The sequence below is a fragment of the Chaetodon auriga genome, chromosome 8 (genome assembly GCF_051107435.1).
Source record: "Chaetodon auriga isolate fChaAug3 chromosome 8, fChaAug3.hap1, whole genome shotgun sequence".
Taxonomy (NCBI): domain Eukaryota; kingdom Metazoa; phylum Chordata; class Actinopteri; order Chaetodontiformes; family Chaetodontidae; genus Chaetodon; species Chaetodon auriga.
In genome coordinates this window covers 9,704,229-9,730,472 of record NC_135081.1, presented here as the reverse complement: position 1 = coordinate 9,730,472, position 26,244 = coordinate 9,704,229, and the positions used below count along the sequence as shown (strand labels likewise).

The following is a 26,244-nucleotide window of genomic DNA, read 5'->3' as shown; positions in this document are numbered from 1 at the left end:
TGTATAAATGTCCATACATTCATTTTGTTTCAGAGGGCAACTGGTGGTGAGTAGTGCTGGACTATATGAATGCACATTACATTTTGTTCAGTCAAGATTTAAAAATCAGTGCTAGAAAGGGCTCAAAGGTAGCTTGCACAAAGTTAGTTGTGTTATCTTGATGGTTGTATTCTATACATACATATTTTGTATTTGATTATCATTTGTCATGATGGTCATTTGCCTGAAGACCAGATTCACTTGAACAATTCTTTTTTTATTGTATTGAGAATATGAATCTAGGTTGTTCTCCGTTTGTCCTTAAAATATTTATTTTTTGTATATAAATGTAACAAAAAAAAAAAACCTCCTTTAATGTGTAGTTGTCGTGTAAAATAAACACAAGTAATTAACAATTGAAAACTCGTCACTGAAATTGTTTTTTGTGGTTTATGGTAAATATGATTGCAGGAGGAGACGGATAATTTTACTTTATAATACTACACACACGCCAGTTAATGTGATGAGACATTGTTCACATTTGAAATCAGTAATCAATATGTGCTGCAGAAGAAGATGAAGATGATTTAGGTTGTTATTGCACTCATGGTTTTAAGATCTGTGGATCATGAAGACGTCTGCAACATGTCTCAAATAAGCATCTACATAAACAAGACACTGACTAATATTTACAAGACAACAACAAAATATTGATTTCAATATAAGCATCATCTTCATCAGACAGAACTTGTATGAATAATTATTTTTCATACAAACAGGCTACTGCATATAAAAAGTCAAGACATGTATCACACAAGTAAGTTTAATTATAAAAGTCTGAAAAAGGTTTGATGTGTGCTATAATTTTTTAAACTAAGGCCCACCAGGGAATGTTTTATTTATTAATTAACATTACTCATAAATTACTGGCATTTCAAATCTCTAATCGTCTTGTGTCTATGTCTTAGTTGTTGATATACGAGTACTTAAAGAGTTGAGTTTGCACAAGATCTTTACTGATCTTTATTACAACTCAACGATGCAGTCTGCACTCATGGCTCGCTGTGCACACTGGCTGCAGGAAATTCAGCACTTTGTATTGCATGAATTGTATGAATCCTTGCAAGTACATCCACAATGCTTATGATGAACCTGAGCCTTTAAATTTAAATTCACTTCATTGCTGTTTAGCGCATAAGTTATAGTAGTTATTTTCAGTTTCATTTTTGGTGACGGCAGCTAAAACAAACAAGACGAAAAAAAAAATAAAGACATCACAGTAAAAGAATCTCATTATATTTTACAAAACTGGCTTCTTAAACCCAGTTTGTGATTGTAGTATTATTTCACATTTGCCCTTTTCTCAATATTTCACTTCATATGAACCAAGTTAGTCAACCTCAATAACTCTGCTGATGAGTTCAAATGTCACGTCTCTTAAAGAGCTCTGCCTGGGAATCTCTACAAAGATACAGGATATCTATTAGTAAGTTTGGTATTGGTAGACATTTAATGTGGGAAGGTTCAGGAAGTAGTTAAATCCTCACTAAAAAGGAATCTGGAATTGAGACATGAGGGAAACTTCACAGCCTTTCAACCAACGTCGAACAGTCCCTGCTGACAACTACGAGGTCTTCAGTATTTTCATCCGAGAGTAGAAAAGTAGAAACATGGGAGGAGGACTTTCATGTCCGAGCCATTTTGTGAACCCCCGGTGAGTTGTGATAGTTCTAGAGGAGACACATGAGAGCAGAAATCGTTAAACACATCTGTCGTGTCCCAAAAAGAAATTTTACATGTAGATGACTAAAACTTCCACTCTTATCTTGAAGCATTAACATTCATTTTACAACTCTGAGCATATTTGTCTGCACACTGGGTGGTGGGACAATGTTCTATGAAGACATTTCATGTCCTTAATTTGGCAGTTACATGTGTTGTGTGTGTCTGTGGGTGAAGACAGGCAATGCCAAATGCTTTGATTTTCCAAGTGCTATAGCTTAATACACAAGAAAATATTGTTTTAATCATAACAGTAGGAAAGTGGACTGTTCTTCTGGCAAAGAAGAAAATCCTCATCATGTGCTTTTATTTGCACAGTGAGTCCGTCTATTGGCAGTGGTTCATAGATGAGTTACAGATGAGTTCCTGTTCTGTTTCTCTAGTTACTGGCAGTCATTTTATTTGGTGGCAGTGATCAGTGTTTCCTTGGTAGGAATTATAGCATTACAACAACACAACAGAATCCAAGAAATAGAGTAATACAGTCAAATAAAACAAGCCCAGTCTCTCACCCTCATGGCCGTAGATATCCAGGGCAGAAATCGAGACACTCTGGTGTAGACGCCAGGTTTCTTGGCCATGGCACAGCCCGTTCCCCAGCTCACCACCCCAAGCAGACGATACCGGCTGGTCTTAGACAGGCAGTCATCTGCCACAAAGGGGCCGCCGCTGTCTCCCTAAAACCACAGAGGATTACAGCAGTTCACACACACACATTATAACCACCCATTTTAGCCAAGCACAAACAGAAATTCAAGAGGAATGCAACAACATATCAAACAAACAGCTACACACATTGTGCACACATAGGCATTCAGATCACAGGCAGGGAAACAAACATCAGACAAAAACAAAGTACACACACATGAGGACTTATCAGAGAACAGAGGTCTCTAATTAGAAACCCACACACATAAACACACCAGCTTTTACACACCAGCACGCATCAACACAGGCACACCCTGACCTGGCAGGCGTCAGTGCCTCCTTTCTCATAACCAGCACAGAACATACTGGTGGTGATCTGATTGTCATAGTAATCAGGAGCGTTACAGACAGCGTCACTGATGATGGGGACGTTGGCTTCCTGAAGAACATCTGCTAGATGACCTGTGAGTGAGAAATATCAAAAACTTTAAAGAGGCTTGGTTATGTAGATGTAGATGTAGTGTACACTGGTTTGGGTTAACAGCACATTGAGGACACTGACGCGTTTAAATACAAAAACAACTACAGTAAAGAAAACGAAGATGGGCTGTCTGCAGTGTATTATAGTACAGCTGTAATGAAATGCAGACTCACCATAGTATCCTACATTTCCCCAGCCTGTTACTGTTCCCATCTGCCCGTCTATCAGTCTTTGACCGTACGCTGGCAGGCAAATAGGCTGGATGTATTCTGCACACAAACACGTTTTAAGATATAAGCAAACACATGTACATAACAATACTTCACCATCCAACACTCACACGATCACTTGAAGTTTACTCATAATAAAATGCACAAGAAACCACTGTGACATGTGTCAGGACAGGCAGACAAGAAGTGGTGAAATACCTGATGACTGACCAGTGAAGCAAAATCTTACATAGTGTTGGCAGAACACTGTACAGAGAGATATTTCAGCTAAAACTGTCCTTTACGTGTGTTATTTTCAGTCCAGTGGACTTCATGCTGTGGTTGCAATTATGAACACTTAACACTAGATGTCAGGCATGACTTACTGAAACTCTAGCCACTGCCACGTTCCTCTCTGCACAGGTCTTCATCATTTTGCTTCCTCTTATTGGTCAGTACAAGTAATGTTAATACAGTATGTGTGCATTTAGATACTTGTCACGTTCTCAAAACATTTGCCTACAACCCATCAAGCATGTTGAAATAGTGTTATTTAGTTGCACAGCTGTGACATGCACGTTAACAGCTCCCAAACCTACAATGCCAGCAGAGATCATACTTGTTTTTCTGCTCATCCTTCTTCATGGCTCAACAGATTGCAGTAACATTAAAGCAGAACACAGATGACTCTTTGTCATTATGAAAGTGTGGTTATTTTTTTTAAGGAGTAATGGGATTTCAGGACAGAAAGAGCACATCACACACAGGAGGAATCAGTGGTTATATCCTGTTCAGTGCTGATATGATTATGTTGAATCAAAGAACTTTTGTCCTGTTGCCTCAAATCTGGGAAACAGGAACCCTAAAGCAGGCAAATTACCATAATGACTGACTCTGTGTCTCTCTGGCTCTCTCAATTTCTTTGCCATTCTTCCTCATCTCTAATCACTGTCCTCATGCAATCAAATACTCATGTGTGTGTAGATGAGTGTGTTTCTTCTTTGATGAATGTGTGTGTGTGTGTGTGCGCTACCGTTGAAAGTGAGGGGCTGGGTGAGGGCCAGAACGGCGATGTCCCTGCTGTTGTCATCAATGTTAGCATCTACAAAGGGCAGGTAGCTGCTGTGGTAAACGATGGTCTTCACCTCTGCCACATTGGCATTGACGGGTTTATTGTAGATGGAGCCCAGCAGCACACGCCAGCGATTAACGAAGCGATACCGCCTAGCACGGAAAGCTTCTTCAGTTTTTGTGCAAGCATGTTACATTTTTCTCTGTTAAGAGAATCTAAAGCAATCACATTTGTCCAGCATGTGATTAAAAATAACGCATGATTTCTGTATAAATTCAAGCTTGACTTCTTACTCGGGAAAGCAGTGAGCTGCTGACACAATCCAGCGGTCTGAGATAATGGATCCTCCACACTGATGAACTCCATCGTACTGCAAGCTGACCTGCCAAGGCCAACTGCCCTGTCTGGCATCCACGCCACCAACTATACGGTCTGCTGCAAAACTACGCCTGCCACAGTCTGCCAAAGAGAGAGAGAGGATGACTCAGAGGAAGACGGTAAACTGTGGGTGAAAGAATTAAACACAGAGAGGAGAAACAGTGTGAAACAAGTGCAGATTTAAGCTCACATCTTACCTTGACACAACAGTGTGAGGACCTCCCTGCTCTCACAGTCACTGCAACAGAGAGAGACAGAGTTAGTAACATCCTGACAGAGAAAAAAAACATCCAAACTAAGTCACTCAACTCTCTTGATGTCAACCGAGTACACGAGTGAAAGAAAAGGCAGGGGGAGCAACAGAGAGGACAGTGTGGTAGCAGGTAAGACTGCTGCACCATCAGACAGACAGGTGTTTGATACCATGGGAACAATGAGTCTTTGATTTTCTTGCCGTAGCTGAGCTCTTCCTGTCTGACACAGAAGAACTCTCCAACATCTCCGCCGGCCTCTGGCACTGATGTGACTGAGTAATTCACCACGCTGTAACAAACACACACACTTCAGTCCTGTGTCATGCTGCGCTGCCTGAAAGCATGGATATACAATTGTAAAGACATCTCACCTGACAAAGCCCACTTCTTCACAGCTGATGCTAGCGAGCAGCTCATTGGCTGAGGAAGAACACACCTGACGCCACCTCCTCTGGGCAGAGTCAAAGACTCTGAGATGTTGATCAGCAGAATTCACCTGGACTGCAGGGAAAGATACAGGCTTTATTTTAGAACAAGCTACGATGGCACACGCTCCTGCCTACCTGTAACACATAATTCATTTTTCTTTTCTCATTGTGATTGTGATGAGTATTAGTGACATATTTTTTGCTTGTTTGTTTGTCTGATTGCATCCTGCCTCTATTGAGCAACATGTGACCACAGATGTCACATCCTGTTGCCTTGAGTTGAGCCTGATCTTATTGGCAGTGCAGCTACTTCAGTTTCTGCTTCTCTGATTTTTTTTTAAATTTTATTCCAATAACACACATTGAAAAAAAATGCATCAAATGCAGTGACAAACAATTATCATATATATATTTTTTTTCACTCAGGTAGCTACAGCTTTACCCTGGCAATGCTGAAAAAAAAGACAGAAAATCCTGGATCCACACCAAAATTAATGACCTATGGCCAAGTGTTCGTTTTGCTTCCACTAACAAACAAACACATGCAGTATCCTCCTTGACTGCAGAAAAAAAAAAAAAATTCAAGCTCATTTTTCTTATTATAATAATCAGACCATATAGGTCTTGTGCCAGTGTTGTCTATTTTTATTACACTTAAAGTCTGGTATAAGAGTATTTATCAGAAAACATCGCTGTGTCCTCTACTCACCATCATACAGTCCTGTGTCTTCCTCCATTGTGCAATACGTAACTTCAGAAGGGTAATAAAAAAACATCAGACATCTGTTAAATCAATGCAATGTAAGAGAGCAAAGACTACTGATAATCAGATTTTTAATAGTGAGAACTATCAAACATTAACACCGTGAAATAATAATAAAAAAAAGAGTGATTATTACGGTTATGTCACAGTATGTCTGACAAAAATGTGTATAAGTGTGAAAGCATGTGGTCTGACCTACGGCCCAGACAGCTGCTCCGATTGCTCCCAAAGTCATCAGCATCACACACACTCCGATCACACGGCAGGGGGTCAACACACAGGTCAGGGAGATTCCCCTGCTCCCTGCAGATCCACACACAGACACACACATGCATAGGTGTGCATACAGTACACTCTTTGACAGAATATACACACGGAGAGACACACATGAATGCATACATACCATCTACAGCAGCACTCAAGCCTTTAATGTTACATAACATTCCCATAAACAAGAGAAAATATTACAACAGTGAGGTGAAGTTAACTGTGGTGTGTGATGTAAAAAGAATATACATATATATATATAAAATGCCTCCTACACACACACACACACACACACACACACACACACAAAGAGCGATATTTCACAAAATAATACATGGCACAAGTTCAGACTGCTAGTATTTAATTTGGGCTCTTTTTTGGACTCTTTAGCCACCCTACAACAAACATCAGCAAATTGACCGGTTTCAGCTCACTGTCCCAATGTGAAGGGGCATGCAGCACATTTCCTGGCACAGACTGAAAAGAACAAATGACACTGATTAGATCAATAGTCTAAAGTCTAGCATTTCTACACAAAGCAAGAACAAACTCTTAAGCTAGGATATGGTGCCATGTCATGTCCCTGTGCTCATACAGTATGTGTGTGTGCACCCGCTCCCGCTATCCTCGGCTCTGCTCTGAGCAGAGTTTTGTCAACTTGACCCTTTGAGTTAATCCACATTTTTCTCTGCAGACATACATGTAAGAGAATGAAAAACACAGGTGTAATTATTAACATTATTACATCCATTCAGGGGAGCCAGTTCCAGGGTCCGGGCACTGTGCATGCTGACTCACTATCATGGCTTACTAGGACACTTGTTATAGATTTGAGTTCCACCTGTCCTGTTCCTGCTTTGACGAGTCTGTTGTAAAAAAGGTCTGCTGATATTTGTCCTTCTGTTTCTTTTCTTACTTGTGCAAAGTGCAAATATTACTGTTATTTGAACTGTCAGACTGCCACGGATGTCCACAATCATTAAATACAGCTCAGCTCATTCCACTTCCCACCATCATCCACTGACACAAACCCATGGTCATCATCATCATCATTGTCATCATCGTCATCATTTCAAAGTTAGATCAACAGCGCAGACAAAAGCTGGAAGCTAGGGCTGCACCTCTTGGCACATTAATTCAGACCACAAAGCTGTAAGTCTATTGCTTTAACTTTTTTATGACTCTACTAAAAACATGAATGAAAAAAGCCCCCAGTCCAGCTGATTATATTGACGAATATTTCACACCCATGGCTCTCTTATATTCAAGTGTCCCAGTGAGCCATGACAGTGAACCACCATTCACAATACCAGGACCCTGAAGCTGAAGCAGCTAAATGAAATCCAGCCATCATCAGGCATTTTTCACAGCACATTTGACTTGTCATGGCAGGAAAAGCAGGTGTTACTAATACCATTAATTATCATTTTGTGTCTTTATCAATAGTAATAGCTGAAGGAGAAGATAAGGTGTCCATGCAGAAAAGGAAAATGGAACCAAAGTACAGAAACATTTAGAGCCTGTGTGTGTGGTTATTTGTTAAGATAAGATAAGCGAGCTGTTATTAAGTGGATTATCTGTTCATTGCAATGCATGAGACAGAGCGGAGTGTAATAGTAATACTTTCCATCAATGTGCAAGGAAACAACTGGAGATACTCTAAGTGTATGGTGCTTCCTATCAAATCAGAGAAAACACTCTACATGCCTGGTTTCCTTCCTGCCACTGTCTCACTGCAACATGTGCGTTTTCTCTCACATCCCGAGCTTTCTCACAAAATAACAACAAATTAAAACAATTCCATCAAAATGTTTCGATGTGACATTAGGTCCACCAAATGCAAACGTTCATGGGGAAGGTGTTCTGTGCGGCTTGACAATTGAATCTTTAAATAATTTTGTGGGCTTTCCCAGACTTTATTTAGATAGAACAGCAAGAGATAGACAAGAGAAGCTGCCACTGAGCACTCAGCCTCTCTGCACATGGAGCACATGAACTACCAAGGAGCCCTGCTGGATGATATCTCAGGGTAGTACACACATCAGTTAGAAGTGTTTTTTCATTTTTTTTCCTTGACATTCAGCATCTGGATGCGGAACCAGAACAATCCTGCACAGTTACCACCTTAAAGTCAGTTCCTTGGCTTATGTGCAGACTCCTGAGTCTTGTGTCTTGATCTGTGGAAGTAAACAAGGAATGACAAGGGACCAGTGTAGTACAGAACCAGTTACCCTACTTGGTCCCACAGTTGCTGGATTTCTAAGTTGTTATCATGAAAGGTGATAGCTGTGTAGACCTGTTAACCCAGTGACCTTAACCTCCTTCCCAGCTATCTCCTCACATCTGCTCTCTCCCTCTACACTACAACTTCTCCCTGACCAACTCGACTCCCTCTTTCCTTGCCTCCCTCTGTGCCCATCTCTCTCCTTCCTGTCTTCCCCTCTTTGTGCCTCATGTCTGTTCCTCCTTCCCTTCCGTACCTGTCCTCTCTTCCCACTCCCTTCCTCACACTTTCCCTCCAAACATCCAGTCAGCATGATAATGGTGTTATTGTTCCCTACGTTGTAAAATTGGTGTAAAAAGTTCAAAGAGAGAGGATAAAAATTTAAGTGAGAAACAAAAAGGCAAGAACATAATGAATATCTGATCAATGTCACTCGACATATTATCAGAGGGATAATATGTTCATTTCATCACAGTGTGTTTTCCAGAAAATACCACAATGTTTCCTCCACACACCTCAACTCCTTTCTTTTCTTCCCCCCCCCCCCCCACTCTGCGCCCTTCACAATCACACTGCAGGACAGAACAAGCACTCTATTGTATCCACTTCTATGTACCTGAGACCACCTTCTCCTGTGTGTGTGTGTGTGTGTGTGTGTGTGTGTGTGTGTGTGTGTGTGTGTGTGTGTGTGTCTGCATGTGTGTGTTATGAGGCAGGGTTCTTCTGAAGTCACTGTTGTATTATGTACTGATGAGTGCCCTTCAACAGGAAAGGTTGGTAGAAAGTTATGAGTGCAGGCCATATGTTGGATATCTTATCTTATAATAATTTGAAACTGCTGAACTTTTCTATGTTCAAAGATTCTCCACAGTGAGATGGAGTTATGAAGTTGAATTACGTTTACAGTAATTTTTAAAACATTTGATCTTCTAATAAAAGTTTATCTAAGACAATACTGGGGCTCTAAGTCACAATACTGTCAAATATGTCTCAGACTTTCTTATTTAAACTTAGTTAAGCTTAATTTATGCTCAACCAAAAGATGCATTTTCAACAGCTGAACTGATGCAATGCATCACTGCTGTTGTGTGTGATTGTTCCCCCGTGTAGTCAACATTCATGGCTTCCCCAAAGTGTGACTGGATAGTTTGTGGCCGCTGTGGTAAACAAGGCTGGCACGAGAGGTAGGAATGAGTCACTTACTGCCTATGATCCATCCACGTAAACATACTGAGCTTGCATCCATTTTATTGTGAGTTATTTCTATCCTCCTCATCATGTGTCACATGACCAGCCAGAAACAGCACAACGGAAAAGGTTCACTGTGTCGTTACTCATTCTCTGGGATGTTGGGAGGGATACCTTTAAATCTGCCACATGACGCCCTCCCACTGTAACACCTCACTGCTGGGTAAACTGTGTACCACATGAGACACTATCCACACCCTTGCCAAACCAAAATTGAGAGAAAAACATGAAAACAACCCATTCCACATGAAGAAAAGCTTTTCTTTTTTGTCATCCACAACAGCCAAGTTTTCTACTAAATGACAGTTAATCTGAAATTACAGGAATGTAATAAATGACACAACATGAGGTATTTTTTAGGCATCAAATTTTCTTTTGTCTGAAGGATCTTTCCTGACAAGCTACTATCTACAAAACTAAAGAACTCCCCAAAAAGTGTTATTGATATACTGTAACTGTACCTTTTCAAAGACTTACAAACAGAAAAGGGTTTCTGAGAGATCATGGCTACGTACAAGGCAGAAGTCTGGGACTCTTCTTTATGAGTGTGTTAGTCACACAGGTTTAACAAATAAACAATCCCGACTCGGGGTCTATTTACTTTTTTTCCAGAGCCTCCAACCGTATCTCACAGTCTTCATCAGGACACAGAGTTTGCTCCGTTTCATGGAGATTGATCTCACATGTAAGCTCAGTGTCTGTTATGATTTCATAAATGTCTTTTATTACTTCCCATCTGTTTTGGCTTCAAGTTAGGTATGAAAGTTCATTGTTGACTTTGAAAACAGTAATGTGACAAAATAATCCAAACTGAAGGTACATGTACTATCTTACTACCTGACTGCACAGTCAGCATCTAGTGTATTATCCTTTGTCCTCTTCGAGACACTGACATTTGGACTTTGGGAAACAGATTCCGAAACGACTGTCAAAACAGGAAGATCGGATTGTTATGAATCTGGTCCATCAAAAACAGGGCTGAGCTTAATTCAACATGCGTTCTCTCCACATTAAACAGGAAAAGGTTTAAAGAGTTTTGAGTACCGTAGAATATTGTAGGTGTGGTAAGTGTGGAATGAAGCAAAGATAACAGCGCAGAAGCAGACGGAGACCTCACACACACACAGATGAAGACACACCAGAAGCTGTGACTCATACTTATTGTGGTTGTCATGGCGGAAAAGTAAAAATAAACACAATCATACTGTGCAGTAAATATTAGCCTGATTACAAATATACTCTGAGTTGTGTGACACGAGTGTTTGCATGTGAATTTGCACACTTGTGTTTCTCTACAGATCCACACGTATAGTGTATAAGCATGTTATGTTTAAGGTAAACACTGCTTGTTTCCGAAAATAGATATTGTCCCACCTAATCCAAGCACAGTCATACACAAAATAAGCCACACCATATGTGCCACTCCTTGGCTAGACTGTGTTTCTCTTGTAATTACACACACCAAAGACACAGCCTGGTTCACTGTATCTGGGTGGACTCCCTTCATTCTGGAAACAGAAACTACAAAACCAAACGTCTGGCTGATCATGGTCAGACACAAAGAGTAAGTTACAGCACAACAAGGACACAAGGACCAAGAAGACCTGTTGATGAGAGCAGCAGAAGATGTGGAGATGTTGTCAGTTTTCAACAAAATCCTTCACTTAACTGGAGACTACCAGCTTTATTGTACCGGCACTCAATTTGACCCTGCAATGTCAGGTAGGTACTTACACTGTTGTCTGCCGGGTCATGAGGTAACCATAGAAAGGCTGAATTTATTGTCTCTATATAGTTTCAAGAACTGTTGTAAAAAGTTTGCAATCCAAAAAGTAAACACAGGCTTTCCAGACACCACAGGAAAACATATGGTGAACAGTTTCACTGTCCTAGCAACAGTATAACATAGCAAGTTATCTTATCTTCACTTCTATCCAGCATCATATGACTGGCAGTAAAATCATTAGGAGCCATAAAGCTTCACCACCACAAACCTGCCTTACAGCTCACGCCAAGCAGCAGGAGAGCAATTGTGGATTCTCTGGTTTCCCAAGGTAGGATTGCTTCATACTGACAGGGATGAGGTACAGCGAGCGGTTTGTTTATGACCACCAGGAGAGTGTGTTGTTAGTGCCGTAAATATAATACATTGCAATTAAGTGAAATTTGGCATAAAGGCCTGTGGTTATTTCTCGCCCCAGTAATCAACATCGCTATCACATTTCTATTTGAGTGAGGATGCAATCTTCCTCGATGAAGAAAGCTCACAACGAGTATATGTTTTCCAAGATGAAAGCCGAACATCAAACATAAATCCAGTAGACATGAGAGAGACAGCCAGCCAGCTTTGAACAAACCAGTTAATGGTTAACTGTCAAGTGGACTGATGTCTGGTCCCAAATACAAAAAAACAGGCAGCGTGAGCTGCAACATGACCAGCGCAGCATTTTAATCTGTTTGTGTGAGCGTGTGTGTGAAGGAGGAGGCATGGGTGGGGAGAACGATAGCAAGAACAGAAGTGTATGTATGTAATATGTGCACTCACCCATCTTCCCCTCTGTCACAACTTTCTCAGCATACATCTATACACTGTAGGAAGCAGAGGGCAACAGCAGACAATGATCTGTCTCCTTCCTTCCTTCTCTCCTGGACTCCTCAGGGCAGGTGGTCTAAGCCCTTGGCAGTCACCTTCTCCTTTAACATAATATTGGGGGTTTTAAGTGACAAACAAATGTAGGTAATATTTTTTTTCTGAACAAACACTTGTCAACGCATCAGAACTAGAATCCCACTCATGACACTTCACACGTCTTGCACCACAACACATATTAGACTGTATTAACCGTTACCAAAGGTTAAACCAGTTACAGTAATAACTGCCCTGCAAACAGGAGGACATCAAGTCAGATGGCAGCACAAAGGCATTATTATCGGGAGTTAAAGGGTATCTTCAGCTAATAGTGAATTATTTTAGACACAGGTTTTATCTACTGTTGTACCACTACACAGTGCAGGCCACAGTGTTTAAAAATCCTCTAAAATAAAAAGAAATGGCTTTGATATTTGTATGACTTAAGTATAGTAAGCCCTGTTAGACTGCAGAGATCTTGGCACAGACATGTTACCAACAGGCTGTTATGTAGAAATAGTACAAATATACAAATAGTCGACTTTCTTGTCATGAAAAATGTTCAATTTCAAATAGCTGCTGACTAGTTTTCAGCAGTACAGCCTACAGGAAGGTTATAATAATTGAATGTCACCAAAGCGAGGCTGCTGTCTGGCTAAAAGTTAGCATAAAACTACAAACAGCTCAAACAGACTTCGACTCGCCTTCCAGAAAGTGGCTCACCTGGCTTACCTTGCAGCAGGTGGAGCCCCGGCCTTGTCCTTTGATGATATCTTATTCTTTTTTTGTTTAAGTCCGTAAGTTTGAAAACAGAGAAAGCACAACACTGCCTCGAAGACGAACGAGCACACTGCTAAAACGCCACCACAGATAAATCCCAGTTTTCAGAAAATCCTTTTTTTCCCCCTCTCTTCACAGGTTACTGACCCCAAAGAAAGAAGAAGGGGACATGAAGGTAGCAGAGACCGTTTCTATCAACCAAAACCACCGGCGCCCGCCTCTAATAGGAAAGAGAGACACATTTGGAGGACTGGGCAGTGTGGGACAAAGTTGGTGGAGGTTTCTGCGAAGTTTCTCGCTTTGAGTGGTCGTCCTGTGAGCGCTCTGCTGCGCACCCGAGAGGGGCACGAGTGACGTCAACAGCGCGTCTCTGAGTGGACAAACGGGGCGCGAGAGCACTCGTACACGCTGTCTTGAGCGCGCATACCTGCTGCAGGTGAACACATTATCCTGCAAGCTCAATAGTGACTTGGGGGCTGAGGATATCAGCTGTTGTTTTGGTATATTACTCTCAGCATGGGTGATGCCTCCTGTCCCTGTTGGTATAGCTGAGTCAGCAAACACATACAGTGTCCCCCGTGCACAGACACACATACTGTGCACACATATTTATGTATGTTCCTTTTGCTGGCTTGAAGGCCCAGTCACCACCCAGTTCCTTGTTAGCAGAGAAAATAAAAAGGGAAGTCGAACAATCTGGACTAAAAGTGTCACGCACGCAGATCACTGACTTAACCAAGCAGGAGAGGGGGGTGACTGGCAGACGAGGATCAGAGAGCCACAGAGAGGGGTCAGGAGGTGAAGCCAGAGAGGTGAGCAGGCAACGAACAAGGAGCAGCCACAGCGGGGAGGGATGAGGATGGGTGGACGAGCTGCACGGAGCTGCTGGCTGCTGCTCACACTCTCTCTGAAAGGTAAGAGCTTGTATGAATGCACCAGCTCATGGTGGCATCCACATTCATATCCAGTGTTGCACCTTAACAGTTAATTCATGGGGCGATACCATTAAAATCATAAAGCAGATGTGTGGTCACAACTGCTTGGAGGGCTGTTTCAGTGGCAGATGTATAACATCTTCACTGTCATGTTACATTGCACCTGTCCTGGACGTTTCTGCAGCAGCATCCACAGCTACGTGCATATTCTATCTGTCTTCTTGCTTGCAGTAAAATATTTTGATAGTTCTCCCTTTGACTTACTTTGCTTACTTTGTTTTTGTATGGCTCCTAATACTTATTATATGCTTATTATCATACGTTTTCCTCTGCCCTCCAGGTATTCTTGCTGGTGATTGGTCAGTTCGCCTCCCCGCCAGTCCTATCTGTGCTGTGATTGGTTCTTCAGTGGTTCTCCCTTGTTCCTATGACTACCCCCAAAGTTCTAAGGAGGAGGGACAGCCCTCTGCTCAGGTGATTCAATAAAGAAGGCTTTGTTAGCAGTGTCTTTAACTCAAAGACTTCCTCTGCCAGGGCTTAAAAAGAACCAATAGAAACATGCAACTATAAGAGGTTTAGTAAGGAGTAACTGAATTAAGCTTTTTTAAGACTGCAGTTAAAGTTCTGGAGGGGGTTTAAACACCTACAGTCAGGTTAACTTACAGTAAACATAGCATTTGCTATTTTACAGAATGTTGTCCCTTGTTCAAAAGCTCATTGTTTTCTATTTTTAGGATGAAGGAGAAGAAGAAGAACAGTACAAAGTTTTGTCTGAGATGTGGTGTCTCGGTGACAGCCGCTGTATCACACCAAGGTGTGTTTAAGGGACACAGAGACACACACGAGACCAGACCTGCGATTCATTTTAGGTGTCTAAGTCTGTGTGTCTGTCTGTCTCAGATATGTCTTCCACAGTGCCGGTATCTTACCAGAGCCATCCTACCAGAACAGGGTGGAGTACCTGGGACAGCTGGGAACAAGAAACTGTTCCCTGAGGATTTCTGATTTGAGAGAGTCGGACAGCGGCACATACGTGTTTTACCTCGTCACCAGCCACCCTACACAGAAGCTGCCAGAGCAGAGCGGTGTACAGCTGCTGGTCGCAGGTGGGAATATTTCATTTACAACTAATGTTACAACAGATGTTACACAGCATGATCACCTTCATCACTACCATCTCCTTTATCAAAGCACTACCATCACAATCATCAAACACTAATTCACAATATGTAGAGTTGCAAAATATTTAAGAAAATACAAGCGTAAAGCTGAAATTAGAAATGCCAACAGCACATAAAACTAGGGTTAAATGTGACAGAATCTATGTGGCTGGGTCATATAATTACTCTTACATCAAGTTGTTATCTTAAAAATGATGTAGGCAGCTGATTTTATCAGCTGGGCCCTGAGTTTCACCCACAGTTCACAATCGTCTCACAATCTTAAAGAAGTGTCGAGTCAGTGTGCTCTGACAGATCACAGCAGATAAACCTTAAAGTCTTTTTGTTTGTTCTTCCTCTATGTTGTGGCTGTGTCCATCTTTGTGTCTCAATCCCTGTCTTACTTACAACCTGTCTGTTGCTCCATGGCCCATGACCCATTTACAGTAACAGTACTGAGTGCTAGCTGTTCGGTACTAACTGTTCAAGAAACAAACATAAAACTAAGAATATCTGCACTTTGTTCACTTGCATGACTTACTATAACAAGTGTTCATGTTTTTTTGCAGTAAGTGGTAACCACTTCCTTTATGCAATCATTTGTCCTATTTATGAGAAGTAGAACTGAAACTGACCACTGACTGCATATAAGCACGTATAAACTCAGCTTGACATAATAATCAAAGCCGTAATGTCAGAGACTGGTGCCATTTTTCAAATCAGGTCCTACATTGATGTTCGTAGCAACATCACTCACAGTCAAACATGTGGGGACTAACTTCTTTGCTGACAAGTGTTAAAAAAGGGCATTTAGGCCAATTTAAGGTATTAGAACCTGCTGACAAGCCATCTCATTTTGTGTGTAGAGGGTGGTTGGTACTGTTCCACCACAATGATAGCCTTAAGTAAATATTGAGAAACATCCGTATGAAGTTGTTGTTTTCTTGTTGTTCCTCTCTGTTGCCATGTTGCGTCATCCTTTGAGATTCACAAAAGCTCATTAAGTACTGGCAACCTGTGGGCTGAAAAAAAAAAATCCAAAACGGTGGAAGACAGTGCAACAGAAATGAATTACTGGAAGTCTGGTTAGGTAGGTCAGAGGTCAGTGAGTGGCTTTGCAATTCAAAAAGCAATTTTAAACCATTACTGACAAAGAATATTAAAAACCACTGCCTTTTTTAAAATCATAATTATACATTACATACAGGGGTTTTTAAAACTTGGGTGCCAAAATGTTTTGTCTTTACATCTGATCTTCTTTAGCCAAGAATAATACAGAAATGAGAAACATTATTTCACACCAGAATTGAGTGTCTTATACCATAGAGAAATTTTGCAACACAACTGTTTTTGGTTTTTTTTGTAGAAAAATAATGGAAAAGCTGCTTGAATGAAAAAGGGAAAAAATATGAAAGTATTACATTAATCTTTTCATATTATCTGGCGGATGGTTGGACTACCTCAGTATTTCTTAATTCCCTGGAAAGAGAGCACCGAACCACTGCTGGTTTCAGCTCACAAATCATTCAAAACTGCAGAAACATTGAAAGGGAAAAGCATTGGAAGTTAATACTTCTCGCCCAGCAACTAATTGCTCTTTGACATTATATATATGATTTTGTCCTGCTAAAATATTAGACTGACTAACCAGTCAAACAATGAATTTTGTCGACTTGAATGTCTGCAGTAAGGAATCTAATTACATACGTATACTCTTTCCTAATCTTTGTTTTCTCCAGACTCGTCCAATGTAGTCACAGTGTCAGCAAGTCCCTCCAGTGGCATCACTGAGGGCGGGCCCTTACAGATGGCCTGCTGCGGCCCTGCAGCTGGTCCACAGTCCCATTTCAGATGGTACAAGAGCACGAGCACCAGCCCAAGACACACTGCACAGGTGTGGAACATCGGCAGCGTTACATCAGATGACTCTGGCAGCTACTACTGTCAGATACAGACTGGAGACAAAGTGCAGAACTCCACAATGCTGCACATTGATGTAGAGTGTAAGTGATGTTTAATCCTGATTTAAATTCAGTCTTCAGGGCAGGAGAAACAGACATCAACAAAGTCATCCACTCATTCATTCATTCATTCATTCATTCATTCATTCATTCATTCATTCATTGCTTTGTTCTGCCATACATGTAAACTTAAAGCAGGAGGAAAGAAAGAAGCAAGGAAAGAAAGAGCATATCAGCACAAGTTCTTGAGAAGTGATGAAACTTATCCCAGAGTTCGGAATCCGTTATGACTCACAGCAAGTTGTGACTGATCTTTCATCCCCTCCCTGTCTAGACTCTCCCCGAAACACAACCGTCTCAGTCTCTCCTGCTGGGGAGCTACAGGATGAGCTTCCTGTGACTCTGACCTGCAGCAGTGATGCTAACCCACCTGTCCACACATACGCTTGGTACCAGGGTGCAGCGTGTCTCCCTACAGCAGACAAAAGCTTTCATCCAGCAAGACAATCCCTGGCTACACCCACAGGGAGAGGCCTGACACTCAGCAGTGCCAGCATCACCACTGAGGAACATGGGCAGCACTGCTGTGTGGCAAGCAACAGACATGGATCACAGACTGACAGCGTAACACTCAGCAGCTCCAGAGGTAGGCGACCGAAGAGCCTGTCGCTCACAGAACCTGAGGTTTTCAGTAGCAACCATGTTCCTGCAGAAAACAGTCCCAGAGTAACAGCTGGCCAAATGCTTGAACAGGTTTTTTTGTACAATCCATCTTATCTTTGACAGTGACTTTTTTCTTTCACCTAAAAATTTGAATGAACCTGTTTGGTTGCTAGAATGCTACAAATCAAAAGGGTGAATTCTTACTATCCCAACATTATTATCCCAAAACGGCGAACAATTGAAGTAGATAAACATCTGCAGGCTCTGCTGCCATGAAGCTCAATATTGTGAAATGCCTTTACATTACACATACTATGCACCAGGCTGTTCTTGGTCCAACGTCTAGCCATTCACATGCACACTGCATTTAAAAATAATACCTGAGACAGTTTGACCAGTAGTAAGCTCTCATCCCTTTTTGTCCACCACAGCAGCGACTCCAATGGACTCTTCAGGAAGCAAACTGGTGTATATCGGAGTGGCCATCGGTGTTCTGCTTGTTGTTATAGCCGTAGTGGCTTTTGTGATTACAAGGTGAGTTCTTAGCTCCTCTTAAAGTTGTTTTTTACAGTTGTTTTTGTGTGTGTGTGTGTGTGTGTGTGTGTGTGAGTGTGTGTGTGAGTGTGTGTGTGTGTGTGTGTGTGTGTGTGTGTGTGTGTATAGTTGGACAGTGTCTAGGTTTGGGTCACATACAGTGTTACATAAATGAATAAATTATTTACTAAATAAAAAACAAATAAAAATAAGACTAGAGAAAACTTCACTTTATAATGTAAATGTGAGTATTTTTTGATGAGTTGTTTTTCTGTGCCCTTAGGAGACGGGAGCCATCCAGACACCGGTCATATGTCCTCACCGCGACAACTGCAACAGCACCTTAAGGACTCAGCTGGACTTAATTCTGCACAAAGTACAAAACAAAGTGCAAACACCCTACAACCACCAAAAAGCACCTTTTTACTATATTCAAGTAACTCAAGATAGGTAGATTTTTATTCTAAATACCCTCAGATAGAGGGTTTACCTTCACATCTCGTGTTCCCAAGCAAACCCCTTAAAACTAGTATTTCATCCTCATCATTAATGCACAAACTGGCTTAGGCTGCAGCCAGACTATCTCTGATTATTTTAATTTACTTCAGATACAAAAAAAAAAAAAACGTGTCTGTAAATGTTTAGAAACATTCAGAAATCAAGCAGCTGATTGGGTAGATGTGGGCCACAGGAATGCACAGGATGCATATTTCAGCCTGCTTGAGCCCATGGCTGGACTCCTACACACAGAAGAAGAACTTCCTCTAAGACTGCTGACAGTGGTGCCGATTCACACAGACTGAACCTGGAGATCATACAATAGGCATCCCTATACATCCAAGCAAGCAGGACATAGCACTGAAAGCCTTCATTCCTGGATTTCAATCCGCTGAGCTGAATGAGGATGAGCTTGGTCGACATGGGCTTCAAGAGAGTGGCTGCTTAATTTCAAAATCAGCAGAACTGAAGCAAAGGAAAACCTGTCAGAATGTCTTGATTCTGTTCACTGGTGGCTTTCTGATCCTCTGTTCCTTTTGCGTCAGTGCAGTTCTGTGAGATAAGCTAAATGTTGCTGTCAGGAATCAGCCTTTGACTTAGTGCTCTTGTCAGTTAAACTGTTGCAGGAGCAGAATTTGAACACACCCTCCACGGCTCATCACGGATGAAGACCACAGATGACAGCTGTTGTCAGCGCTGATACTTTGACTGTACTGTATAAGCAATGGCACAGAAGGCACTGAAGCAGCTATTACTGAAAACAAGTTTGTGCATGAAGATGACGAGGGAAAATACAGTTATAATGATCCAATTAAAAGCAGTTAGCAGTTGGGCCTGGGTCAGATAGTGTGGTTTTGAGTAAACTGTTCCGTGCGATAAGTCTCTAACAGATACTGACCAGAGCCTGAGGAGAAGTGGAGGAGGATGAAAACCAGCAGGACAGTGACTCTGACACCAGAACATCCATTTACAAAATGTACTTGGATCACAACTCTTCATGCCATTAGTCTATTTTTAGAATTTAGCTTTTGTCTGATTTCTCATCATTAAGTGAGAAGAACTGAAGTTGTGCACACATGTGTATTTTTAAATGCAAATTATTTAAACAAAGCGAGCTGTTTCATTTCCTGAACAGTTTAAGAGATGGTTTTACATACGTGCACATCATGTGGTTGCATTTACTGTACATTTTTGACATTTATATGATGTTTTAATAAGAAATAGAGATAATTAGTGGCGCACATACCACTGCTGTAAGATACAGTGTGATGTATTTGGCATGTTGAAGAGTGATACCGAGATTTACAAAATGCTTGATATCTTGGATTTTACAAATACATTTTTTTATTTCTGTTTTCCAACACTTAACAAGACAGCAAGTTTATTACATAAAAAATATGTTATTGTTTAAAAGTACAAAAATAATATTGATAATGAGAGGATTTGGCAGTATGTCTTACAAAAACAGCTGGTGTGAAATGTGTTTACAGGTGTCAGCAGTTTTCAATAAAGAGATTATTGAAAAGCAATCACTGATTACTGTCACACTGACAAAGTTCTGCCATGTCTAGCTGAGTGAGGCAGATCAGTTTACACTGAGAAACAAACAAACAAGAAAAAAAAACTTTGACATCCATTGACCAATAAATGTTTTGCTGTTGTATGTCACTTCTGTTGCAATGAAAAACACTGAATACTACTGTTAAACCTTAACCATGTGGTTCAAAAGCAGAAGGTTGATGATAATGTAAATAATACTAACAAGTTGGTAGACTGAAGGTATCAAAGTACTTAGAAGTATACCAGAAAAGAATGTGTGTGAGTATTTTAAACTCTAGGGGGCAGTATGGTTTAACATTCATACTATCCTTACTGCTCTTATCACTGCTGCACATGTGGCAAGAGAGGCTGCATTCAGAGCATTTTTAGAGTTGTCGTATTTCATTGATGAAATAAACATGTTTACTTGTTTTCCTACAATGAGGAACCCTTCTGTCTCCAGGGTTACAGAGAGACATGGGAAGGACAGTCAGGAATTAATGCTGCATCTTTCATGCTGTCAAACTTGTTCCTCAGCTCTGATAACTGCAGCAATTCTTTGATTGAGCTCAGCTCAGCTACAGGCAGCGCACAAACCACAGAGATCCTTGTGCCTCATTGAGCGTAATAAAATGTCATCATGCTTCACTAGTTTCTGTAAAGGGACATGTCCTTCCGCTGAACCCTGTGGGTTTTTTTGTTGTTTATTTGTTGTTGTTTCTTATACCCATTTTCACACGGCTGACATTTTCATAATCACAGTTGTTCTCCTGAAACACAGGGGGGCAACATCAGACATGCTGTGAGACATTGTCATGTTGATTATTTAAACAGAGCCGGTCCTCCTTACCTCTTTGTCCACAGCAGATCTACATCTCCGCCTCCTTGAACTATGCAATAACAAAGGTTTACACACTGAACTCTTCAACATTTCATGACAGTCATAATAAAATGAACCGTGCCGAATGTTGTAACTTAACTTACCAAGCCCAGATAATAACCAGCGTGAGCAACAGCACAATAACAACCTTGACTCCAACACCAACAAGGAGGATCAAATGATGAGCTGTAGAGGGAGAGGTAGAAGAAAGCTGCATGGGTAATTATACTAACAGGATCTGAGATTTTCCTTTATTATGTACAAATATAAATGTTTCACAAATATCTTGTAAAAATATAGCTGATGCTTGTGTGAACTGAAATTAGCCCATTTAAACATAGTTTTTAACTCCATATTTAGGGTTACATATGTAATGAATAAAATGTTAATTTAAACCCACCTAAACGTCCTTCCAATCAGGCTAATTTGCAAATTTGGACTATCATTCCCCACTGGATGAGTTAATGGTCACAATCAATACAACAGGTCATAGCTGCTCAGTGTATCGATCTTCTTATCTCCGCGGTACACTCACTGTCACTGTCTGTTTCGTCCACTCTCAGCAGCACCTCACTTGACTTGTCTTCCCCCAGGGGGTTCCTGGCCTGGCAGACGTAGGATGTGCGGGATGCCCCCAAAGAGGGAATAGACAGCACTTGTCCTGAGCCCACCTGGACCATGGTGCTGAAACTGGAAACAGTACCCCTGTACCAGGTGTAGTTGTCTGCTGGAGGGTTAGCAGCACTGCTGCAGGTCAGATTCACACTGCTGTTCGCTGTCAGGTGGCCAGAATAATTCACCTCAACCGACACGTTCAAAGGAGGATCTGTATTAAAAATGCAACCACCGTGCCGTTGTATGCATTCACTTATAGACTGAAATATTCATGCATGATCATGATTATTTATAGACAAAGCATAAATTCACAAAGAATAGGCTATATAAAAAACAGTGTGCCTCTAATCCCATCATCTCAGATTAATGGGCTGCATGGGGACCAGTCAGCATCTCTCTGTCTTACAATTACACTTCTTGTTTGCAGGGTCGTGACCTGGTGCATGTTACCTGCTTGTGGACCTTGGTGTCACAGTAGATGTTAACTACATCAACTTCACAATTATCCCAATAGTGACAGCTCTTACAGGGTTAAACCTATGCAAAATGGAACGTTAGTAACATAATGTAACTCCAGATTCTATGAGTATAGGCGTAGACCTCTAAGACTTGAGGCCCCCTGCTCCATCAGCATTAGCTGAAGAAAATCCTAGATTTTGGGAGCAAAGCTGAGGTCCGGATAGCGTTATATACTGTACATGAAGACAAGTGAGAGGCGAATCTACAGTGGGCGATGGCAGTAAAAAAAAAAATCTTCAGGACTGTGCATCCATGTGGAGATAAACCCAGTAGTGCCAGCTCTAACAGGGCTCTGCCTGTAGAATCTGGAATTATAGTACATAACTAATGTACATACATCACACAGTGAAATAACATGAAGGTATTCAGATTTTGTTTGGTTTTGATTACCCTTCTCAACCAATAATGTCATAATAAAGATACTTACACTGAACATCCAGACGCACAGGCTCCGATGGCGCTGACTCCTGTCCTTTAATAGCACATACATAATTCCCTGAATCCTCTCTCTGAGCCTGAAACTCTGGTTTGGCCATTTGACGTCCATCTTTGAACCAAACTATGCTGGGAAGTTGGCAGGATGTTTTACATTCAAGAGTCACGTTGTCTCCTGCTCTGACACTGTCAGGGTACACCGTGGTACTCAGCTCTGGACGTCAAACAGTTAAAGAAACGGAGACCATGATGTTAAGAAAAGCTGGAATTGTTGAACTTGAACTTACACTCAATGTAAATTCATTTTACCTGTGACAGTCAGATACACAGAATCTTTACTACGCCATCCATACGCATCTGTATCAAACCTGAAGTAGTAATGTCCAGTGTCACTGTCTTGCAGGTCATGAATTGCCAGGCTACAGTCATGCTGCAGGTCACCAACATATTCAGTACGATTTTGATATGAAAGAAGGCTTGAGAGCGCAACACGTTTCCAGTGGCCATCTTTTAATTCCCCTTTGAACCATGCAGTGTCACTAACAGTTTCCTCATGACTGTAGTTGTATGAGCACCTGAACTCCACCGATGATCCCTTTAAAGCACAAGGATTTGGGTTTTCAAAGGTCACCAAGGAAGCAGCACTCACAGTTCCTGCAGAGAGATCATGATGTCAGAACACGTTTTTATCAGTTTTACTGATTTCCTGTACATGCAGGATTAAGAGAAGACACATGAGAGTAAACGGAAACATACCATTGAGCAACAATAAATATGCTGTCAATTCAGGATGAGAATTAAATGAAGTAAACTCATAAACTCATCAGAAAAGACAAGACTGTAGGTTTGTTTTTATATATGGAAGGGGGCAAAATGAAAGCTTGGGTTGTTAAAAAATGAAAAACAACAGAAAATAAAACAGAATGATAAAAAAAAAAATGAGAATTATAAATTCTGTGTAAACTTCCCCTCAAAGCCTGCAATAACAGATTTTTGTTGGCCCTGTGAGCAGTGGAAACAAGCTTTAAACGCAGCATTGACATATCACTTTTGACAAGCTATGGCGAAGTGTTTTTGTTTATTTTTCTGTCAGATGGCTGCATGAGATTTTAGAGTGCATTTCAAACTGAAACCTGCTGTTGTCTCTCGAACCCCATCCCCTGTGAAAATTAAACTATGTCCCTGCTGGGTGTACCTCGTTCAAGTTTTAACAGATCAGAATTCATATGATTGGATGTGTCTATCCTCTGCCTGATTTGTGATGTAGAAACAGAACTTATAACAATGCAATATGCTTTTACAAATCTTGAAATGTAGCCTTAATTGAAAACTAATCTCTCCTTACCTGGTTTCAGGATCAAAAGTACCAGCATTGTGATGATCATCTTCTCCACACCAATGGAAAATCCAAACTTTCCAGATAGATTTGAAATTTGAGGAATTGATTTTATCTTTCATAAGTAGGCGTGACGGCAAGCAGCATGGATCAGAAGGAGGAGGAGGTGGGAAAATAAATCAATTAGAGCTGTGCAGTTCTGGAAATGTAAGACAGTTTCTGACAAATGATATCCAAGCGAAGCTCTGACACATGTGATGCTCTATGAGATGCTGCCACATCACGTGAGATGCTGGGAGGGGCCAGCTGGTGCCTCATGCCACTCAATGTTTTACAAGAAAGTTAGATATATTTATGTTATATATGTGTGTGGGGGGGTGTTTAATTTGGTACATATGAGAAGCAAGCAGTTAATACAGAGGTAGAGGAATGTAACTTAGACAAAAGCATAAAAATAAACCCAGTAGAACGGAACGTAGTCATCTGTAAATGGGGAACTTGTGGTTGGCTCTCAGTCTTAGTGTTACATCTGTTGAGAGTGTCTGGCATTCAAATGGCTTCAAAATAATCACTGAGGTGTTTATCACCATTTGACATCTGAGTTTGGTGGTTTCCTGCACCGTTATTTAGTATTTGGCAATGTTTTGAAAAGCTTTTTAATGTACTTAAATTTTTAAACAGTTTTGGCAGTCAAGAGCACCAGAGAGCCACTGACTTTTCCTCTGGCAACAGGTCAAAAGTTGTCAGATACTCAGTGAAACAGACCTCCATAAGATGGACTTGTGTTTACTCACAAGATGTGGCAACTGTTTGAAATTTACAACTAATATTCAATGTGAGCATTGGACACACTTTGGAGAACACCTGACTTTCCTGTAAAATACCTGCAAAACTGCTTAACATCACTTGTGTTATGTGTCTAAACTTAAGCAATAGGTTGTTTGCAGATGACGTCACGTCACTGTATTGTTGTGGCGCGAACTGCTGATGGAGGGCAAGAAGTGATTTTGTGCGTGGAAAGCAGTATAACACACTCAAAATGCCGATGTTTTGCGTCGTTCACGGTTGCTCAGATCAAACCAAGAAACCAAGAGGAGCTTTTGTTGAGTACCACTTGCTGTTGTGCATAAAGGTGAAACATGCAAAAATAACATACCCTGTCCTGTTTCGAGATGATCCACGTCTTCAGCGGCGTTTCACCGAAACTTTTGGGAGTGGTTACCCGACCAAACCACCGGACGTAAACATCAACGTCATTCAGCACCGCAGCGCAGAAAGTTTGTTGCTCAGTTAATCCACATTAAATCAGCATTGACACTTTGACATAAAAGAGAGAGAGAAGAGAAGAGAGAGAAATAACATATGCTGTCTTGTTTGTTTGTTTGTTACTGGCGTTTCAGCGGACCTTGGGAGGGGTTGACCGAGCAGGAAACCGTATTGTAAACATCAACATTCAGCACCGCGGTGCTGGATGTTTGCTGCTCGGTTAGTCCACCGGAAAATAAAAGCTGCGCAGCCTTGAAAAAAACAAAACGCCAGTCATCCAGGAGCACTTTGGTATCGAGGTCGTGGAACCAATCGTTAACAATACAGTTGTTTACATCCATACTTTTGTCTGCTTGTTTTTGAGAGTAGAGCGACGTCTTGCTCATATCTACTGCCTCAGTCGCAGCAAAACTTTCAGCTCAGCTGAAAAATCACTTCCTTTCATAACGTCTCTTCATAAGGAGTCACATCTAACATATGTTCTGATTTTATGTTTCTACCTTTCTTTCGTAATTTCATATAAACTAGCCCAGTAAGAACTTTCCTTTATCTCATCCATTGTAGTTCTCACTTCTGGCCCCCCGTCTGAATTTAACGTCACGTGACTGCCAACAACCTATTAGCAAAAGGTAGCATGCTAACAAACTAACACAGCGAGCCTGAGCATTTAGACTGTGAGTGTTCAGCTCCAGGCTCCTTGGCATCTGACCACAGCCTCACAGAGCTGCTGGCATGAGTGTAGAGCAGCTGAGCCTAAATGT

General features: G+C 41.2%; 3 protein-coding genes across 3 annotated transcripts; 1 reads left to right on the top strand and 2 right to left on the bottom strand.

Annotated features, from left to right (window-relative positions):
* Nucleotides 1-1,658: 1,658 nt before the first annotated feature.
* hpn (hepsin) lies at nt 1,659-25,387 on the bottom strand. The gene is made up of 13 exons (XM_076736170.1): nt 25,374-25,387; nt 12,279-12,427; nt 6,190-6,297; nt 5,941-5,982; nt 5,175-5,304; nt 4,973-5,092; nt 4,747-4,787; nt 4,465-4,630; nt 4,133-4,323; nt 3,064-3,159; nt 2,729-2,871; nt 2,274-2,438; nt 1,659-1,709 (listed from the first exon to the last, which is right to left on the bottom strand). Exons 2-13 carry the CDS (start codon nt 12,313-12,315, stop codon nt 1,665-1,667), a joined length of 1,284 nt encoding a protein of 427 aa, XP_076592285.1. The 5' UTR covers nt 12,316-12,427; nt 25,374-25,387; the 3' UTR covers nt 1,659-1,664.
* On the top strand, nt 13,809-19,723 carry LOC143324011 (cell adhesion molecule CEACAM6-like). Its single transcript, XM_076736171.1, has 8 exons — nt 13,809-14,056; nt 14,418-14,551; nt 14,812-14,891; nt 14,978-15,183; nt 16,977-17,240; nt 17,533-17,844; nt 18,293-18,395; nt 18,679-19,723. The coding sequence occupies exons 1-8, from the start codon at nt 13,996-13,998 to the stop codon at nt 18,740-18,742; spliced, it is 1,224 nt and encodes a 407-aa protein (XP_076592286.1). The 5' UTR covers nt 13,809-13,995; the 3' UTR covers nt 18,743-19,723.
* LOC143324012 (B-cell receptor CD22-like) lies at nt 20,217-24,441 on the bottom strand. Its single transcript, XM_076736172.1, has 7 exons — nt 24,227-24,441; nt 23,191-23,535; nt 22,874-23,095; nt 21,848-22,138; nt 21,417-21,498; nt 21,283-21,322; nt 20,217-21,202 (listed from the first exon to the last, which is right to left on the bottom strand). Exons 1-7 carry the CDS (start codon nt 24,264-24,266, stop codon nt 21,137-21,139), a joined length of 1,086 nt encoding a protein of 361 aa, XP_076592287.1. The 5' UTR covers nt 24,267-24,441; the 3' UTR covers nt 20,217-21,136.
* Nucleotides 25,388-26,244: the final 857 nt, after the last annotated feature.

Excerpts from the sequence above, each read along its gene's own strand:
- hpn (XM_076736170.1), bottom strand. The coding sequence starts at position 12,315 with ATGTATGCTGAGAAAGTTGTGACAGAGGGGAAGATGG. Across the intron at positions 5,305-5,940 it reads AGACACAGGACTGTATGATG|TCCAGGTGAATTCTGCTGAT; the intron begins GTGAGTAGAGGA and ends CTTTCCCTGCAG. Across the intron at positions 5,093-5,174 it reads GAAGAAGTGGGCTTTGTCAG|CGTGGTGAATTACTCAGTCA; the intron begins GTGAGATGTCTT and ends TGTTTGTTACAG.
- LOC143324011 (XM_076736171.1), top strand. The coding sequence starts at position 13,996 with ATGAGGATGGGTGGACGAGCTGCACGGAGCTGCTGGCTGCTGCTCACA. Across the intron at positions 14,057-14,417 it reads GCTCACACTCTCTCTGAAAG|GTATTCTTGCTGGTGATTGG; the intron begins GTAAGAGCTTGT and ends TCTGCCCTCCAG. Across the intron at positions 17,845-18,292 it reads AACACTCAGCAGCTCCAGAG|CAGCGACTCCAATGGACTCT; the intron begins GTAGGCGACCGA and ends TGTCCACCACAG.
- LOC143324012 (XM_076736172.1), bottom strand. The coding sequence starts at position 24,266 with ATGATCATCACAATGCTGGTACTTTTGATCCTGAAACCAG. Across the intron at positions 22,139-22,873 it reads TGTGCGTCTGGATGTTCAGT|ATCCTCCTTTGAACGTGTCG; the intron begins GTAAGTATCTTT and ends TTTTTAATACAG. Across the intron at positions 21,499-21,847 it reads GGACGAAACAGACAGTGACA|CTCATCATTTGATCCTCCTT; the intron begins GTGAGTGTACCG and ends CTCCCTCTACAG.